The sequence below is a fragment of the Athene cunicularia genome (genome assembly GCF_003259725.1).
Source record: "Athene cunicularia isolate RWA chromosome 2 unlocalized genomic scaffold, athCun1 chr2_part1, whole genome shotgun sequence".
Lineage (NCBI taxonomy): Eukaryota > Metazoa > Chordata > Aves > Strigiformes > Strigidae > Athene > Athene cunicularia.
This window is the reverse complement of record NW_020799095.1, coordinates 36,025,534-36,046,526: the sequence shown is the minus strand read 5'-3', so window position 1 is coordinate 36,046,526 and position 20,993 is coordinate 36,025,534. Positions and strand designations below refer to the sequence as shown.

The window sequence follows — 20,993 nt, the reverse complement described above, 5'->3', positions numbered from 1 at the left end:
AACTGATTTCTCTCCCTCCTCCCCCACCATCTTTTAAAAACAAGCTGAACTCTTTCCAAAACCTATATCCATTTACTAGCAACTACAGCATCCATTTGTAACTAGCTAAAACAAATTTTCATGCTACTTGATTAGAAGAGTCAAATACATCACTGTGCATTCCACACCATCTTTTGGCAGCCAAGTGTCTTAGCCTAATTAACTCTTTGACTCATAATATTATACAGTATCATAAACATAAACTCTCCAACTGAAATGCACAAATCGGAACACTAAGACACATTAGTGTTATCTTCAAAAGATAATCTACAATCCAGATCAGCAACCAGTAAGAAAAACCCAAACCAACCTATTTTTCATCCTCTTCAAGCAAATGTACACTGAGAAATTAGACAGTAAACAAGTTCACACACCTCCATTCACACCCAAGATTTTAGCCGGGCACAAAGAGTAAAATTACAGTAGTTGCAGTAGTATAGTGTTGTACTATACAACAGTTAAATTTCTACACATAGTATAGCATATAGTCCAACATAGAGCATTTATGTTTCCTTTTCTGTCAGACAAATACTTTGTTATTATCCTACCTATCCTTTTGTCCCTAATAAAAAGCATCAGTGAAGATAATAGCAAAATTTACAATGTTCACCAGCTGGGCAGGAAGGATGAAAAGTGCTCCCCAGCAATAAGGAGTGCTGTAACTGGAACTCAAAGGCATTCTGCCCCTTCACTTCCTCCAGAAGGAACAGGGATTCAGGAAAGGCTCTAGGATAATTGTCTTTTCTGCATCCAGAAACCAGGCATATGGAAAGAAACACTAGGCAGCAGGAAAGCTAGGAAGTTCATTCTACCTGTTTCAACTCCATACATATTGTTCTATGATTTCATGTTCCACCTCTTAGCTAATAGCAATCAAATTCATTAAACTAGAGACAATATTAGAACCTGAACTTCCTCAACTGAACAAACACTGCCCAATTGACAGACACTGATTATTTGTTAAGAGAGAAAACTTAACAGCAAGATACTTTATGGTAGTGATATTTTATGGGATTAACTAATTAAAACTCGTTTAAACAGTGAAAATGATAGAAACTTATCTAGGATAAACCTAAAGTAAAATGTCTGAAGTGTATTTCAACTGACAACTTTGTTACTTCAGTGCAAACTTTTGTGCAGAACACCTTCTGAAGTTCTGCATATGGAAGGAAAAAAAGTAACACAATAGAACACAATACCAAACATCTCAGCAGTAACTGAATGGCCTGTCATGGCCATTTTTATTTGCCACATGTAAAAGTAGTAAGACAAAACACCATTTTTCTTCACTGCATTTTTATGTGGCCTGCTGTATTGAAACAAAATATGGCTTCCTTCCATAGGCAACTAAAAGCATAAAAACTTGCAATTTTTCTATCAGAGCAATGGCCTCAGAGAATACACAAACTGCACAGTAACATCTTCCAGAAATTCATAACATACTAAGTTGAATGCACAGTGCTCTGCCAAAAGGAAGAAAATCTAGCCTGATCACTGTACTGCCCAATTACATACTTAATTGTGCCCCCCTCCCAATAAATGTTTTATACCAGTCAACAAGTAGCTCTACTGAGCAAAAAAAGCTTACAAAGACTCACTTTCTCTCCTGCTCTCCTCTCCTACCATATTGCCTATCCAGGACAGCAAAGTCTGTGCTGTTTTGTAATGTTCGATTCACAGGATAATTGTCCCAATCTAAAGAAGTTTTCATCTTCTCCAAGTTACCATTCACACAAAATTTCACAGAACTTAGTCCAAAATGTTAGTATAAACAGATCAAGAGTCATACACACGTTACGTCGGACAAGTGACCAATAAGGGATGAAAATGATACTGTAAGCATGCAGTTTTCTTCATAACAGAATGTTTATTCTAAAATAGTAGTAAGAAAATGACACCTCAAGAAGGAAAATGCCAGGAACAGTAAATCAATGAAAATCAAGGACTCATCTTGTTTTACAAGTATTAATGAAATACTCTAAAGAATGTCAAGATATTACTGATCATTAAAATGAAAAAGATTAGCTTCAAATTTTATCTTACTGCATAATATAACAGTAGCTTGCTATTTTACTGTCTTCTGCTTACATTATTATTTTTAATTAGATCGCCTCAATTTATTTCAGAAACTGAAGTTTAATTTTAGGGCAAACAGTACAAACTGCTCTGGAAAGAAAACCAGTTATCTGAACCTCAAAAAGAAAAGCAAAGGACAGTACTAAAATGGCTCAAATTAAATTTTAACTCCCAACTTCTCACATAACAATTCATGCATTTACTACTCCAGCAGCTAACAGGCACACTGTTTTTAGGGTTGAACTTCAGTGTAAATTGATTGGTTTGTACTCATCAGCAGAACAGATATAAACTTATTTTTGACCAACTATCCCCTTCTACTTTGCTCCTTCCCTTGTCACAGCTACAGCAAAATAGCTAAAGAATTTTGGGGTTGTATTCTTCCTCCCCTCAACGTACCTCCTAGTAGCAGTGAGACATTTGAACTTAAACATAACTTAGAAAATTATCAAGTTCACTGAACAAGGTCCACTGAATCCACTGAGTTTCTGAAAGATTAAATGTCCCAAGTCATATCCTTCAAAAAAGAATGAAGCGTGCATTCCCACTGCACTCTAGACAAATCCCTGCCAAATTTATTCTTTGAAGAAAACTAGTATATTAGCAGTTGTCTTGATATCTCAACCATTAAACCAAAAATAAGCAAGACTGCACAAATAATTTTGCCGTCACCTGTAAAAATGTTTATTCTTTATTTGTGATGAGCAGTAAGCAGTATCATTTGAAAGATTTTGCCTGTTTCTCCTAAATTAAATTAAGTTCCAACCAGCTTCTAAAACCCTTCTGATAAGACCCGAAGGTTACTGAAGTAGATACTTTTAAACATATTGAAATCTACAAGTTGGATTTATGTGAAATTGAGAACAGCAGGTAGATAACAAATTATTCAGTTTTACATTTGCTATTTCCTCCCTTTGGGTTCAGGTCACCTAATTAAAAAAAATGCTTGCAACAATGCTTAACATCTCTAAGGCACCTATTTAACTGGAGATCAACTGACTTGAAAAAGCAGTTACCAACTTTACCCATGAAAAATATGAGAAAGTACTACAAACTTCAGCAACACAGTTATACTCCTGTCTAGCTCATGGCTCCAGAAGATCCCAATGTGTTAAATATAAACAAACTCTCTGCTACAGCATCACTGATGACAGTCAATTTTAGAGTATTTTTATTCTTGCAACACTTATTAATGTTATCACATTTGTATTGAGTGGGACATTCCCCTAAAAAGAAAATAGAGGTAGTTGAGAATAAAGCCAAACTATGCTTTCATTCTTGATTGTAGCTCAGAAAACATTTACATCTCTAATACAGTGCAAGAGTGCACAATAGGTTCTTCTGTCCTCAAGTAAGAGCTTCATACAGAATGGGGCTTTTTAATTATGACACAGAAAAGCGTTAAACTAACAGCCAGAATCCTTACCACAAACAAATAATGGTGTTATCTTAACTCCAGCATGGATCAGCACAGTATATGAGCAACAGACTGAATTTCCCCCTTTCAAGCCCTCCTCAGCAATACATCATGGAACCCAAATGAACACCCCTCCCATGAACATACTGTAACATAGTACTAAGAGACTCGAGTTTGGTAATGAAAGCATTGCAACAATATGCTCTCCTACCTCAGACAACAATACTGCCACAATCCAGATCAACTCAAAATAGTGAGCAGAAGACTGCCACTGGTTCATGCCTCGTATTGGTCTAATACCTCCTCAAAAGATAACAACTACACTACATCAATAGAACAAGAAAGGTGCAAACGGGATTTCAGGTTATGTCAAACAAAGTATATTAACGTTTTTAAATTGGGTCATAAGTAGAAACTAACTTTATGACTAAGCACCTGATAATATATAAGCAGTTACCACAAAGATGAAGAAACTGTTTGCTGTAATAGAAATAAGTGTGTGTAAAGGTATAATCAGTGCACATCACCAAAAATAAAAAATAATTTCACTTCTGACAGATCTCGAATCTCTATTTCTGCAACCACTGATACATATTAAATATCAGTAAATTATTCCAATTTTACAAAGTTTTTCTCTCAAAACAAAAGGAAAACTAAAGAACACAAGACACTAAAAAATGCTCAAATGTTTTCTGAATATTAGGCTTAAGCATTACTAAAACTGGATAAACAAAGCCCTTAACACTGGGGGGGTGGGGTGGTGCCACAATTTTTACTTTTCATTCAAGGAGCTTCCCAAAGCACATAAACCAAAGACACTGGAAGAAATGTTGATGATTAACAACATACACCGCAGTGATGCAAGATGGAAATTGCTTAAAAGTGCAGACACTTTCTAAAAACTGGGTTTTCCAATGTTTTAGGGTTACAAACAGCACAGTAATACTATGAAAGACTGAGATACCATAAACTGGTCATCACTGACAGAAGTCTGAATAAAGGAATAAAGTTGGGGTCATGAAAAACAAATTTCTGCTTACAAAGGAGAAAAAAAAAAAAAAGCAAAAAAAAAGCAGTGGCCAGAATACAGCTCAGACTACTCCATCTTCTACGTATCAACAGCACCAAATTAGTACTCCCACTCAGAAGCTCCAATCAATCAAGCAAGGTATGACAAGTTAATCTCCCTGACAAAATCCTCCAAGCAAAAATAAGATTATATGAACGAGGCCATGTTGTTTAGCAACTCTCAGTTTTAGTGTTTTGGGGATAGTTTCCTGGGGACAAAGAACTTCAAACAGAAGATTCCTTTAACACAATATTACTTACAAATTAACTTGCAGCAAAGTTTCCATTACTCAGTTTAAAGTACTAACAATGAAGCAGCTTTTTCTGAACACTACAGTGCTATGCAGTGACAAATGCTTGTACCCTTAATCCCACCTTAAAAGTTCCCTTTATTTCAACTGAGCATGCACCATAGAAGCAACAACTCTACAAGTACATGGGGGTGTAGAAAAATTTAAAAAGGAGTTCCTATTACAATACAGTACTGCAATCCTGCAAAAAGATTAGTCACAGATGTAACTATCACACTTATATCCTTAATAAAAAGGCTGTGACAGAATTAATGCTTAACCACATTAAAGCGGCAAGAACAAAAGACACTGTATATCTCCCTTCTTAAACGTGTCTTAAAAATACTAACTGCGAGTCAAATTATCTCAAATTCGTATCTCAAGATACATCAAATCTGACTACCTTCCAAAGACATGCAGAATTTTGACTTTTTTTTCCTCTTTTTATTTTGTAAGCTAACATGAGAAACCCTTAATCATTCTCCAGTTACTCAATAACCCTATCGGACAAGAACCTAACTCCAATACAAGATCACTCCTTAAACACTATTAATATTTGCCAGTTGGAGAGAACTTTGCTTCTCTTCTAAGACTACAGCAATATCCATGAATTTGTTAGTAACTCATCACAAATGAGCAAGCTAACTTTAAAATATTTAGTATTAGAAGCAGTAATTGCACAATAGTCTTTTACATGATAACCTCTGAAACGATTAGGCTCACACAAACTACTCTTTCTTTCAGTCCAGGACATCCTATGCTACACATACATTTGTTACAGTATAGATATGCAACTAGTATACAGATTTTCATTTTAGGTTATTTAATCTTCAACTGGGAATTGTTTCTGAAAAGAAATGCTAATAACATTCAGAAAAAACCCAAATCAAATCAATTTCTGCCATACAGAAGTTCTTCATGAAAAAAAAAAAAAAAAAAGCTGGCCCAGGGCTTGGGGTAGAAGGGGAAATGGCAAGCAAGCATAGACCTAAGAATTTTTTATCTATCCATCCATCCATCCATCCATCCATCCATCCATCCATCCATCTATCCATCTATCCATCTATCCATCTATCCATCTATCCATCTAGTGTTGTGGTTTTAATACGATGGGCTGACAGCCATAGTTTCAGGCTGGATGTCTAGCTCAGCTTATTAAACTAAAAGGTTATTATGCAATAGGGGTTTCAAATATCTAAAGCACAACAGGCAACAATTCCTCCCTCTTCCCATTAAACAACTCTTAAATACTTACTTAAAATTCAACTGGTCTTTCCTAGAATTTCCTTACTAGTGGAAAATATGCCCCTCCACAAAAGCTAAAGTTATGTTTACAAACTGAACATCTATTTTACAACTGACTGGTTGCCTGAGTGACTCATTTTATTTCCCTAGTTAAGTAAACACTCTCCAAAGGACTATACAGAGACTGAAAACATTAGCATAGGCAGAGTTTTGCCAGCAAAAGACGTGAGCTTTACATTACTTGAATGTGAAGAGGATCATATTAATTCTCATATTAAATCAAGCAGAAATAGTATTATTTCAAAAGGAATGAGTGTTTTTGAAAATTAAGTGTATGTTAACCTGTCAGTGGCAGGTGTCTGCATGAGATAACTACTCAAACTACTTAAACTAGAAGAGATCTGAATTCCCACTGATGTTATTCAAGGGGGACACCTGACATGAACACACCATCATCCAGAAGAACATAACTATGTGAAATAAACACAGCAGAAAAAAAATAGGTAACATTTCCTAATTTTTACAGAAGAGTTTATGCACAAGTGTGCCTTATCTATAATTATATGCCTTAACTAAAAAAGTACTGGGGTTTTTTCCACATTTGGGAGTGAATAGGTATGTTTGAAACAAAATAAATGAGACCAGCAGGGCAGATCCTAATTTCCCTTTCCCCATTCTTGCTACTGATAGAAACAAATGATTTATAACTGTTACTCTAACAAACTCAGTAACAAATCTACCTGGGAAAGCACTGACAAAGAGTGCTGCTTTGTAGGACATAAACCAGCATGATATTTAAGAAATCTAGGAAACCAAGGGAGAACTAATCTGTGTAACTGGGATGGAGCTGTAAATATTGCATCTTAAAAGTATTTTCAGAAAGCCCAACATGCCTAAATGTAGCAGATTTCTATGATAATACGGTGAAATACAGAAAGTTTTTCTTTAAAAAAATCTTAAAAAAATAATCCTACTAGCGATACTGAAATTCTTACAGCAACACATATAACAGATTTGAAAAAGGGGCAGGAGGAATTTTTTGAAAAGTTTAACCATGCTGAGGTCTCTTCCCTAAGGAAGCACCGATATTGGAAATTTAACACAATAACTGAAGTTTGATTCTAGTAAAGTCTAATAGTAACATGCCCATTACTATGGATACTTTTTCATATTATGTTTTCTTTTAATAAAAAGGCTGATCTTCAGATTCCTGGAATAAGCAAATTAAAGAGCACTACTATCAAATCCAATCTCACTGTAATCTTCTCAAATCTTTAGGTACAGTTAAGAGAATAAATTTGAAGCTCTCACTTCACTAAACAGGCCAGAAATTATTCAAGTTTTTGCAAAAGTACATTTTAACAAATATATTTAAGTATTAGCTGATTGCATTTTGTTTGTGCAGAAATCTGCATGTTCAGAGTTTATAATTTCACAAGCTTTCTTCTGCTAGGCAGCTTCTCACACAAAACAACTGTACAGAGTCATGACAGTGCCAGTTTTGAGGTACACTCTTCAAGGGAAGATAGACAGTAGTAGTAGATGCATGGTATTTGGGATTTAAAAAATCACGTACAAAGATGACACAGTTAAATACACTTTCTTCCTATTAATTTATTCAAGTGATTCTACATCATTCCCCTTTCAGGATCTACTAGGTGGGAACTTCTATTAGCTGAGCTCTACACACATGTAAAAGAAGATGTGCTTCCAAGCTCTAGTCTTCCCCAGATAAACAGGGCAGCATTTGGGGTTTTAATCACCTGCTCATTAAGAGGCACAGATGAGCCCTTTTCGTTTACACTTTGAGTAGCTATGTCAACTCCCTAAAAGAAAGAAAATGGTAAAAGGGACTTTCAGATTATCAAGTTAACTGGACCCACAATAAAATCCCAACAAAAACACACACACAAAAAACCCAACCAAAGCCAATAACCCACACTGATTTTATAGTAGGAATTTCCTGAGCCACAATATCATATGCTTTCAATCACTGCCTCCTAAAACCAGAGAAGGTATGAACTGATCAAACACATGCAGCTAACACTTTCTAACCAATATAAACATTAAAAATGACACAATATTTCCATAACATTTCATAACAAACAGATTTTTTGCATTTTTAAAAGACACCACAAATATTTTAAAAATAGGAAAATGTAATATTACAAATTTCTTTTAAAATCCTTTATATCTTCTCCCCAGTAAGAAGCTATACTAGTTCAACCATGATCAGGTTTTGTTTATTATTATTCAGAATGTTAGTAAAATTACTGCAAAACAGATCTGTGACTGACTTCCATTCAATATTGGCTTATTTAAGATTTAAATAAAACAGGTTTAATCTTTATATAAGCAGAAGTAACCTAGTTTATCCTACTTCTCATCTCACCCTGTAGCCATCTTAGTCTCTAAGCCCAGATCTGTTTCTCACATTCAAAGCTACGGACAGGAACCAGAAAGATGCATAGCAAGGAAACGGATGTCACTGTCAAGCCCTTGCCCTATGTACAGTTAGCCTCTCTGCTTCCTTTATGGTCCAAATGAATTACAAGAAAAATATCCATATAGGTCAGCAGACTTCATATGGAGGCAAGAAAAAAAAAAGGCTACAGTTTCATCTGGTTTAAGTCATTGTGTAGCTTGACTTTATTATCTTATATATTTGAAAGCTGTCCTGGCAAAGGTTGTTGACTAGTTAAAGGAAAGCTTTATTTAATAAATGTTACAAGTTCTTTCTGCCTATAACACAGCTCTTCAAGAAGTTCTGCAAGATACAATAATAATTCCTGTTGAGTGAAAACTTCTGTATCAGAATTCAGACAACAGATTCTAAATCTGTTTTAATTCTCAATGCACTTAAACTAAAACCTTAAGTGTAATAAGATGTGGAAATGGAAAGAAGAGAATTTGATAAACCTAAACCAGCTTTTAAATGTAACTCCATACTACTGAGGGAGGGGAAAAAACCCCATAATTTTAGCTTCATTATTCTCAAAATCCACTTCATGTTACCCTGCATAAACATCATCTACACATGATGAATTTAAGGAGTACAGCATTTCTCTGTCCCAAAGAAAAATCTTTATATACAGAAACTATCAATTACTATCCAACTTTCTATTCACAAATTTAACTTTGAAATCAGATGTATGCTGGGAAGTGGTAAGGGAGGAAGAGAAAGGCCTTATAAATCACATTAAAAAGCACGTGAGACAAGCATGTCATCCTTTCTGTAACACGTTCTTCTAGCAAAGAAAACAAGAAAATTAAGAAGAAAATTACATTCTGTCATATGCAAATTCTGTAAATAAAAGACAGCAAAGAAATTTTAAGATACTCAAAATACTGTCCAACTAGATGAAGCTGTGTAGTTAAGGCCAACTATCAAACTACAGCAAACAAATCCAATCTGGTAAACATATACATCATTTGGGAAAAAGACAAAATCCTACGTTGAAATGAAGTATGCAATCATCTCTGAAGAAATATAATCTACATACTAAGTTCAGTATAAACTGTACTTGAAACACAATAAATTTTGAACAATTCAGATTGTAAGAAATTTCAGAGATCACATCATCTAGATTTCATTCAATCCTAAAAAGAGGTTTTAGGATAGCTGCTCCTAAAAAAAAAAAAAAAGTATACACTGATAAAGCACACAAAACAGAACTGTACCAGTGCAGCAAGCACCTGCAAATACTAAATTCTACTGCCAATAGATCCATCAATGAAACAGAAAACATATTCACAGGTTCATAATCTTCACGTGCTGTGAGCCAAGATTGAACACTTGGGGAAGAAGAAAGTTATCACAGGAATGCTACTTAAAAATTAACAATTTTTAATCCCTTTCAATCTGAAGTCCACTAATCTACAACAATTAAACTAGAAATACTCATATTAGTTTTATCAGCGGACCTCTGATCAGCTAGTCAAACTTTCTGCATGAAGCAAACCTTAAAAAACTATCTTTACGTGATCTAGTTTCAAAATTTCCACCCCTGCAAAAATCATCACAGTAATTCACTCCAATTTCTACTAGCAACATTAAAAATGGAGCCAAATTTCTATTTTCTGAATATTTAGGTTAAGGTAATTGGATCTTGCACCTTTGTTTGCAACATTCAGAACCTGTATACATGCTGTTTCTTTTCCCTGCGATTATAAGTATACTGAACTCTTAATGTTTTCTTTGTAACTATACCAAAAGATGTCCAAGCCTCTCCCTTCTAATGCACAAGTTTCAACTGCAGTCATTTTCTTGCCTTTCCTCTGAAAATCTACAGTTTTGCATACTTTCTGAACTGTGAGAATCAAAACAGAGACCACACTCCAGTAGCTGTCACATTAGCACCAAGAGATAATCTCTCTAGTCCTACTTGATATTCCTCTGATCATCTATTCTTTCTGGCTAACACCACACTCAATATTTACGCTCTTAATTGTGTATGAGTTTCATGTCTGTTTTAAGAGTCATCCCTTTCTGTAAAGTCTTACACGCCTTCCTGTAATTTCCTTCCTGTAACTTTTTACACAGCGGACCACTTCTACATGTTCCTGTACATCAATTAGCATGTTCATTTTTGCATAACTCAACTACCTCTGTACTGGTGAACAGCTTTTCTTATTTGCCATTGTCTCAAATTACTGATAGTGTATGAATGATCCTACCATTTCTTCCTTGTAGATAAAAATCCATGCACATTAAAAAAAAATCCCAAAATCAGCTTATTTGATGATCACAAGTTCTATATTTTTGGGATCAATCAGTTGCCAGTTTTTGATCTGTAAAACATACAATCTAAACAATGTTTTCTTAGTTGAAGATCTCAAAATATTTCACTCAGTGGCTAAGAATCACCTATTTCATGTCTGTGCAAGATAGCAGGTCAAAGAAGTTAGGTGACATGTATCAGAAAATTAATGATAAAAGTTTAGACAGAATAAAAGACCTCCTAAAGATTCTTACTGCCCCTCAAACACTGGGAATTTAGCTCTGGAAACTAATTGTTCGTATTTCTGACTGCCTTGCCCTTGTCATGAAACACCTCAATACTGCATTACATCTCTTTTTTTAATGATGACAAAAGCAGGATATTAACGTTTTTATCATACCTCTGCTGTAAAAACAAAATAAGTTATATTTTAAAACTGGGGCAGAAAAAACTACCACCTTAAACTTTGACATACAGTTCCTTTGCAGCTCTTCTCATTACAGTAGTTACAGTAAGGAACAGAATGATTATCCCAAAGTACTACGGGGCCTAATCAACAAAGGTCTTTAGGCCTCTTTTTCCATTCATTTCAAACACAATATAACATTGCTGCATACATGGAAACATTAAGTCAAGGCCACATAAGCTTACCAGACATCTCTTAACTTATCTCATAAAAAGAGTCAATAGCAAGTCTCGTCAGTCATCTGCTTGAAAATTTATTTCTCTTTCCAGTAACTTGTGAGGACAGACTTTCCAACTGGACATTGTTCTTGAACACTGCTTCAGGAGTCTACTTCTAGTCAGCAGGCAAGTACAATGTGTGCCTTAAAACATGCATCTTGCTTTGCAAGTTTCCAAGTAGGAAGAAAAATTAAACACTGCTCAAGAGGAAAAGGAGGGATGGCAAAAGCATATGTAGGATAATTCCAGGCTACTTCACTGTTCATGGGGTTTTTTGCTGTTGAAGGTCTGAGAAAAAACTTTTTGCATCAGTAAAACAGGTTAAGTGTCAGCTTCAAGAGATGTCTCTGAATAATTCAGAAAGTGTTTAAAATTTACAGGATCAGCAATTTATGTTAGAAGCTTACACTTCAGAAATTGATGCAATTTTATTCCCTATATATTCATTACCATGCACTTTCCACTTACTACATATGAATGAGTTTCAAAATACTGTTGCACAAAGAAATACTTCCAACAAAAATTTCAATAAATAAAAGTTTTAGCCTACAGTACAATTCCAAAATTACCCCCTGTGCATACAACTCCAGGCAGAAAGCTCCGATTTCAGAAACGGGACAAAATATTCAGAAAAAATTTGGTAAGCCACAATTGTTAGTATTTTTTAGCAGTAGTACTGAAGGGATAGAGGTTACAGATCCTGAAGGGATACAGGTTCATGTCAAAAGCTAGACATGAATTCCCTGTATAATTAGGCTAGTGCTTTCAAATGGAAAACCACACTACTTTAGTAAAAAAGTAAACCTGCATAAAATGTGTAAAACAAGTAAAAGAAGCCCAGAACTAAACAGCATTCTTTTAATACTAGCAAAATATTATTGGGATAACAGAACAGCTAGTCAACTTACATGCTTTTTCTAGGGTAGTTTTATTGTTAAATCTAGGAAGTCTGTTTAAGGTCTTCAAGAAAGGAAACAGAATCTTCTAATACTGAAGTTACAGCAGCGAACACCTACAGTCAAGTACAACAAAGTTTGGTGACACTTCATAATCCAAGAGAAAATATTAAGATGATAACAGTCTTACTCAATATAAAGAAATGCTTCTCTCTTTACAAGCACTACATTCATTTTTACACTAAAACAAACTACTGACAAAGCATAAGCTTAGAAGCATCAGTGTTGAGAACTGCCTTTCACTGCCAGTACAATTTTCTTCCTTACTGAAGAACTCTATGAGGAACAATTTCTCTGTACATTGACAGGTTTTCCCCTGGAACTGCCTATGAAATTGTATAAAAGCCTGACTTCATAAACAAACGTAGTTAACACTGCAAGTTGGTGCCATTAAATTACTGTTTTCCACAGCAAAGTTATTTCAGCATCATCTCCTCACTCAATGAAAACAGAGGCAGAGCCTTCTCTTCCAAGTTCTGCACAGTATTAATGATACTTGGCTTACTCAGTACTTCATATAGAAGAGGTAGAAACAGCAGGGAAAACAAATGTAAGTGGTCAATAAACAATGATTCTCTTTTTAGAAAGCAGCTGTGTCCCAAAGAATGGTTAAGGAACTAACCTTAATCGGGGGCCATTAAAGAACAGAGCAATCCCAGTAAAAAAAAAAAAAAAAAACTAGCACCTAGCAGTCATCAGCTCATCAGAAACTGAGTCTTCATTGCTTTTCACCTTCAGAAAAGCAACCCAAAAGTATGTTTAATAAGATGCACATTCCATTTCTGCAAAGTCTGGGGCTAGAAGCATATGTTAAGAAAGCATAATGCTAAATAAAAATCATTCTCTTATGATTAGCTTGTGTACCAAAGATAAGCAAATTTAACAAATCTTGTATATAGTCAGTATTTTCCCTTTTCCAAAACATAAAATAAACTTACATAACACAGCTTACCAGGTCTAGCTATTAGACTGACTTGAACATTATATACTTACAATCCAAAAGCTAAGTTTATGAGTTCTTGTAACACTTAAAGATACACATTTCCTTTAACAGATCAGTCTTAAGAGGAAACTGTCAGAGGACCTATTTACAAATGTGTATTTTATACACTGGCAAACAGAAAAAAGTAAGAGTAGTAAGTGAAATTGGAAGTTCTCAATGTCAAAAGTTCTAACAGCAATGTATTTTGGGAAGTGGCTGTAGCAATAGGTTACAAACAAACAGCACTGCTTATTGCCATTTGCTGCAGCTTCCACTTCAGATAAAGTCTCCCATGAATACATCTTTACTCTCACAACCTACATCAGATACTTGAGTTTCATGAAAAGAAACACAAAGAATTCCACCCACCTAAATGCATAAAGACTTAGCATTTAACATGATCATATTAATACCACAATTCTTTCTTAATATCAGTAATATCAAATCAGGTTTTCTTCTGTCCTATGCTTTTTAAAACCAAGCTTTGCAGCCACTTTTCAAAAACAATTCTGAACATTAACATTCTAAGCCTCAAAATTTAAACAGTACATACACAAGTTATATCCTTTACTGGGATTCTATGATCACATACTTCCCAATTTCTTTTCTATTAGAGATCCTCACAGCAGAGTAATATAAAAAAAATGGTTATACAACTGATCCAGCAAAAACTCATTTCAGAAACACTGCCAAATATATTGAGTAAATGTAAAGCTATTTTCTATCTAAAACTACTAAACTTTTAAATCAAACTTAAAATTAACAACGCCCCTCAGCTAAGGTACTAGCATTAGTAAGGCCTGAAAGCAAGCTTTTAACAAAAGTAGAAAACCATAGAAATCTACTTTTCCATCTTTCATTTTTTGTTTTAATCCAGAGAAAAGCTTCTAAGAGGTAAGTAAATGATACTGGAAGCAATTGTATTTACCTTAAAACACAAACAAACCAAACTCCACCTCCTTTAGACCCATCCAAACAGCCAAGGTTCAAGGAACAGGGGAGTGAATCACGTATTTTGCACTTGGATGTCAGGGGAGTGCGTGTGTGTGTGGTGTGTTCAAAGCATGTTTCATGAAGAGCCTACTCTCATTTGTGATCATAGACTTCTCTTATCCCAGCTTTGATCATACAGTTACAGTGAGGAAACAGTTTTCATAGTAAGGAATAATTACTTGAATATTAACAGCAGCTAATACTAACTAAATAGAATCTATTCCAACTTCTTCCTCAACCCTTTGATGTGCTTCATTACTCTCAGACTACCCTCTTTCCACCTACTCTGCAATTTCCTCTTTCCAATGGACATTGCTCGGGCAGCTTCCACTCTCTTGGACCCCCCATTTATTTCTGACTGCTGGTCAATGATCATGCTAATTTAATCAGCAGTTAGCCTCCTGTCCTTCTCTACTGCGAGGGTTGCTAAGACATGAAAGAAAAGCTAGCACTCTCTTTCCAGCTGTTCACTGTCACTTTGCTATGAGGACTCTGAACTCCTTCAGGAACCACTGGAAACAAAGCAAGACAACACTTCATGACAGAAGCTCCCACCACTGCTTCGATAAAACTAGGAACTCATGCCTTAAAATATTCCATTCAGTCTCTAACAGCAGTAGGATTTTGCATCTTAGAACTGTATTACAGTCAATAGCAGTGGTCATTGACAGTATTCTTAATTGCCAATTTAAAAAAAAAAAAAAAGATGCAAAAGAAACATTCACAAAAGTTGTATTATTTTGGAATTTAAATATCACTAGTTATAATCAAATTTCATAAAAATAGCCTACAGAGAACACAATCTAGCAAGAGATTTCATGCAGTGTATATTAATGCTCTCCATTTGTTATTTTCAACAATTCAGTAAGATCATGGCATGAAGCAAACATACATTTTCAAAGTCTCTTAAACATAAACGCAGCAAAACACTCTGTATTTTCTTCACAGTAAGAAACAACTGCATACACCTGCTTAACTGAACTTTTTTTCACAAAGTTCTACTATGTATCTTAGTCAGTTACTCTGCTCCATACACTAAAGTACAAAGAAACATCCTTCTCCCTTTTTTACTAAAAGGTTGCATCTTTCTATTTTTACTCCTAAATAATATATATATCTCCCTTACAGCACTCCCAAAGCTACCCTACTTACCCGACCTCTTTGTATTCTTTCCCGTACACCAATATCACCTCATTTATGCATTTAAAAAGACCTACAAGGATCATCTACGCTTTCAGTCTGTCCATCCTCAAGCGTAAGAACCTCAAACCTTTGTACTTCCCTTTTTCTTCAGTTGAAACACTTCCACATCCCCAAGGTCCTTCATAGTTCTATTCCCTGTAAACAATGCTAGCTTTAAGTCCCTATTTGTTACTGTTAAGGAACTTCACCCTTGAGTTGGTCTCATAAAACCCCGTAATCTCTTCAAACTCCCCACTTGCCTATAGCAGCTGACCTAGAAATAAGAGATGCATTGAGGGGGGTAGCTGTTCATTATGTTTTAAACACTTGCATACATAGACAATGTCCCCATGCACAAGGAGCTGAAAGTAAGAACAAAGTCACTGCAGTTTTTATTATGCTGGATGTACAAGTACTCTTTGGAAACCAGGGACCTGACAAAAATTTGAAAAGTACTCTATGATGTTTAGTAAACTTGGTTAGTTAGGTAAACTTGGAAGTCTCTCTCCAGAGGAATGATCTCTACGTAGTCTCTTTCCACAGAAATCACAAAGTAAGCAACTTTGAAAAACGCTTTGTTTGCACTGTATCAGTATGGAGGGCTTACCCATAGAACACATTTTAAAACCTTAATTGAAAGCAATTGAATTTCTTACCATGGATTACAGTTCTACAAACACAAAAGATTCTGCCATGAATATTACAAAAATAAGCTTAAACAACAAATCCCTTTAAACAGGTACCAAAGATATTCACAGAGGGAGGTTCTATCATTTCTGTGTTATTCATTTTCAATCAATTTAATTATAGCTCTTGCATTTTATATGTATATACTTATCTTTAAATGACATTTAGCCAGTTGTCTTTACCATGAAAAAGTGAACCAGTTATGACTGAGTCCCAAGTATCAGCATGCTACACCAGTGAATCTTCCCATTTCACTTTGGAGTAAAAATCGCTAAGAGATATGTAAGAGTGACTTTTCAAACATTGACTTGAAAGGGAGAGATCAGGTTAATTCAGCTTTAAGTTCAGCAATGATACTCCATATTTCTGTTCTGTTTTGTTTTCTAAAGGATGAGAGAAAAAGAGATTGTTTGTTTGGGACTTTAATGTCATTTGGGAAAATAAATACTAGAGATTTTTCAATGAGGTTTGTTTTGTTAAGTTCGGCTAGATCATAGGAAGGCAGTAACATCTTTGCAGTAGTTCCAAATTAAGCACCACTGATTTTAAAATAAAGAAATGCACAGCAATTACCAAAAAAAACCCACTTCCCCCCCCCCCCCAACTACAGTAGCATGAAAGCCAGTTAGTACTCTTCAGTCGTATTAGGACTTCAATGAAAAATTTTAGCATTTTTTAAAATGCCTTTTTTTCTTTTTTCTACTGTACATTTGTAATTGCAAAACTAAGGGGATACTGTATCAATAAACCAGTACCACAGTGTAATTCAATAAACAGAGAACATGGTAGATTATCAGTTCATCTTCTGCATATTAGCAATATGCAAATATCCGTAATACCATCACATTTCACCTATATTCTAACACCTACCTTCAATTCATACTGACAGAAAGATTCAGTAAGACAAAGTTGATAAACTCCTGCTCCCATGTGCTCAGTTTTGGTTTACTACATACAATACACAGGATTTAACAAAATGTTGGTTGCTTCAAATATATTTTTAAAAGCTGTAACTGGGGCCAAACTAACCTAACACCACAAAAAAAAACCCCAAACAAACCACCTTTAAAAATTCACTTCTTATTTCCATGGAATTCTAAAAATGTTCATCTTTTAAAATTAGTAATTTCCCTCAGACTGTTGAAGGCTAACTTCCTTTTCCCAGTCTAGCAACATATTATGTGCAAAGGACCACTTTCAGATCAGAATAAACGAAATTTCCACTGTGTTAACAGCTTGGGGAAGGAGAAGGTACAGAGGGATAGTGTTCCTTCCACTTAGAAAACGACAAATAATTCATCTTCCTTCATTGTCACGATATACATCCATGCTTCAGGTCATTCCCCAACTATTAAATCCAGCTGGACACTGTGAGAACTTCAGAATGTCTTTCCTATCTTAAAAACAATTCCAACACACAAATAAGCTAATATGCTTCTTGTATAGAGCCTCACCCTCCAGATCTTTTCATATACGCATAACTCCACTGTCACTCCACTGAAGCAGAAAGAATTACTGATTTTAGCAAAACTAAGACAAACTGCATGAGTATGTAGGACGAGTATCTTTGGACAGGTGAACAGGAAGTGAGAAGACACCTTTGTGTCCTGAAAAGTAGCACAGAATAGCAGCCTACTGGTCTTGCACATGCATTTCATTCTGAGACTACTACACTTTCAAGTATGATCAAAAATAATGAAAATCAGCGTACTAAAAAAAGTAGCATGTTTTTATAACCAGTCTACACAATGATATCACATTACCAGTGGTCTACAAAGCCTCTGTATTAATCTGAAGAAGGAAAAACAAATAGCAACTGTAAGAACACTCAGGTAGCATAAACATACTTGTGATGTGGAACTAGTATTTCCTAAAAGGTACTTACAGACATTTGATTTTACTTTAACTGTTATAACAAGTTAAAATAGTGCAGCATTAAATATATCTGTACATCACAAGTTGTTAACTTTATAGAGATCAAAGAAGCACTGATTTAAAGCTCTAAGTTCTCTACTTAAATACTTCATAACTCAGTACAAAGACTAAATACAGTACTTACAAAACAGAAAATATGCTTCCAAATGAAGTCAGTAACAGGATTTTCTAAACTGCAACTGTTACTATTTTTCATTAAATTGAAAACCCTACTTTTTCCTTTTTTCTAGGAAGCAGGGATAGAAAACAGTATCAGTTAAAAATATTAGGGATATTACTACTGTCTATAATATCCTGTAAAAACACAGGAAGCTGACTTGACTGTGAACATTCTTCTCTAAGCTCCTGTCAAGAAAGGCTCTAGTAAGTGCTACCTTTGATTATCATTTTCTGACTGTTAAGAGTTCTACACAGCAGCTAAATACGAGGAAGCTTTTTTTGCATTTCTTATGGGGTTCAGTCTATGAAGCACATAACTATAACTATACAGTATAGCACACACAACACAGAGTTAGTTAAAAAAAAGGTCTCTAAAACAGCTAATATTTCTTGTTAGTGAAAAATCCAGAATAGTATTTCATGTTATCAAATGTTGCAGTATGTCTAAAGTAAGAGAGACATACCAGTTTAAAAAAAGTCTATCTTTGTGGTTGTAAGAAAAACCACCATACCTGTAAAAATAAGAAAATTAATAAGGGTTTCAATGACTAAATGATTGCTTCCAATGAAACTTGCACTTTGCTCTCACTGCAGTCTTCCAAGCACGGTACGAGGCATGTTTAGTGTAACGCACTCATCACCTGAGCGATACTAGCTAAATTTTAAAATTTATGAGAAATTAGTAATTGCTTAAATAAAGGTTAATTAAAGATAACTCACCACCATCCCTCTCTCTAACTCTGTGAGTATGCACACTTTTTGCTTTACTGTGCCCTGTGTTGTCACCATATTTGTTTTCAGGGCTATCAGAGCGCCGCAACATTTTATTTGGTGGTGAAGGATCTGTGGTGTCTCGCATCTTGTCATGACGGTGATCACCACCACTGGGGTGACTCTTGGATGAGTACTTAAGAGCCTGTAACAGATCACAAGAAAATAGGCATTTACATTGAAGTTACAGAATTAACGTTTAAATGTTATTTCTAAATTATAGATCTCTTTTCAAAACACTTTTTAAAGTTAATTAATTTTCATTTCCTATTTAAAAAAAAAATCAGCATTAGTCTTTCTAATTTTAATTACCTACATTAAAGCAACAAGTTCTGTAATTAGAACTCAAACCATTTTTTCCTCCCATTACATCCAACATAATACTTGCTGTTAAGAAAATCCTAATTTATCTTTTCAGTGAAGGACTATACGCTGTCAGTAGCAAATGGGCCACAGCACTTCTGCACTTTTGGGAAAAGCACAAGTCTCCAACCGGTATTAAGAATATAAACAGTAGTTTAGAGTCAGTGTAAACTTTTAATATGTCCTCCATACTGTAGTCAAGGTCCCTCATTTTCACCACTACCTTGAACTTCACTGGTTTTTTTTCAGTATAAGCAACCCTGTAGCAGATGTAATTAAAAAAAACTCTAGAATTCGGGGGGCCCAAAACATGTGACAATACATTTTGAAGTTTTTACCAAAAAAATCACATGTTCAGCCTCACTTTGACCTGCCTGATTTTGCAGTGTGAGCTCCTAAGTGGCAAGTGTTTACATTCGCATGAACTGTCACCGACAGCTGCCTTGGACTGTCAGATTACACTTCAGAGTGATACAAACACACAGAAATGTAATAAAACAGTTCAATTCTGTGCCCTAAGGAGAGCAGTATCACAATATAAGGCATTCCTCAGATACATACCCTGAGAACTGTTTTTTTTTCAGTAGAGACAGCAAAGGAATACAGTAACTACCTTACAGAAATTAAGCTTACTGTCAGCAACTTAAGGATTTGATGATTTCTGAACATGCCTAGCAGATGGCAACTGCAGAAATTAAGCCTTACTGGCAACCCCAGTTATTCAGGGTCTAAAACCATGCCCTGCTCAGGTTACAGAACACAGCAGCAGTTTTGGGGAGAAGAAAGAACTTGGGGAGGGGGGTGGGGGAAGAACAAGATGCCTTTTGTTTTTAAGATAGGAAAGACATTCTGAAGTTCTCACAGTGTCCAGCTGGATTTAATAGTTGGGGAATGACCTGAAGCATGGATGTATATCGTGACAATGAAGGAAGATGAATTATTTGTCGTTTTCTAAGTGGAAGGAACACTATCCCTCTGTACCTTCTCCTTCCCCAAGCTGTTAACACAGTGGAAATTTCGTTTATTCTGATCTGAAAGTGGTCCTTTGCACATAATATGTTGCTAGACTGGGAAAAGGAAGTTAGCCTTCAACAGTCTGAGGGAAATTACTAATTTTAAAAGATGAACATTTTTAGAATTCCATGGAAATAAGAAGTGAATTTTTAAAGGTGGTTTGTTTGGGGTTTTTTTTTGTGGTGTTAGGTTAGTTTGGCCCCAGTTACAGCTTTTAAAAATATATTTGAAGCAACCAACATTTTGTTAAATCCTGTGTATTGTATGTAGTAAACCAAAACTGAGCACATGGGAGCAGGAGTTTATCAACTTTGTCTTACTGAATCTTTCTGTCAGTATGAATTGAAGGTAGGTGTTAGAATATAGGTGAAATGTGATGGTATTACGGATATTTGCATATTGCTAATATGC

General features: G+C 35.2%; 1 protein-coding gene across 2 annotated transcripts in view; it reads right to left on the bottom strand.

The window, feature by feature from the left end:
• Positions 1-19,347, bottom strand: part of WAC (WW domain containing adaptor with coiled-coil) — a 61,168-nt gene extending 41,821 nt beyond the window's left edge. For both annotated transcript variants that reach the window (XM_026842270.1, XM_026842271.1), the window contains exon 1: positions 19,155-19,347. In XM_026842270.1, the coding sequence (XP_026698071.1) occupies positions 19,155-19,293 (139 nt within the window). In that variant the 5' untranslated portion in view covers positions 19,294-19,347. The remainder of the gene's footprint in view (positions 1-19,154) is intronic.
• Positions 19,348-20,993: the final 1,646 nt, after the last annotated feature.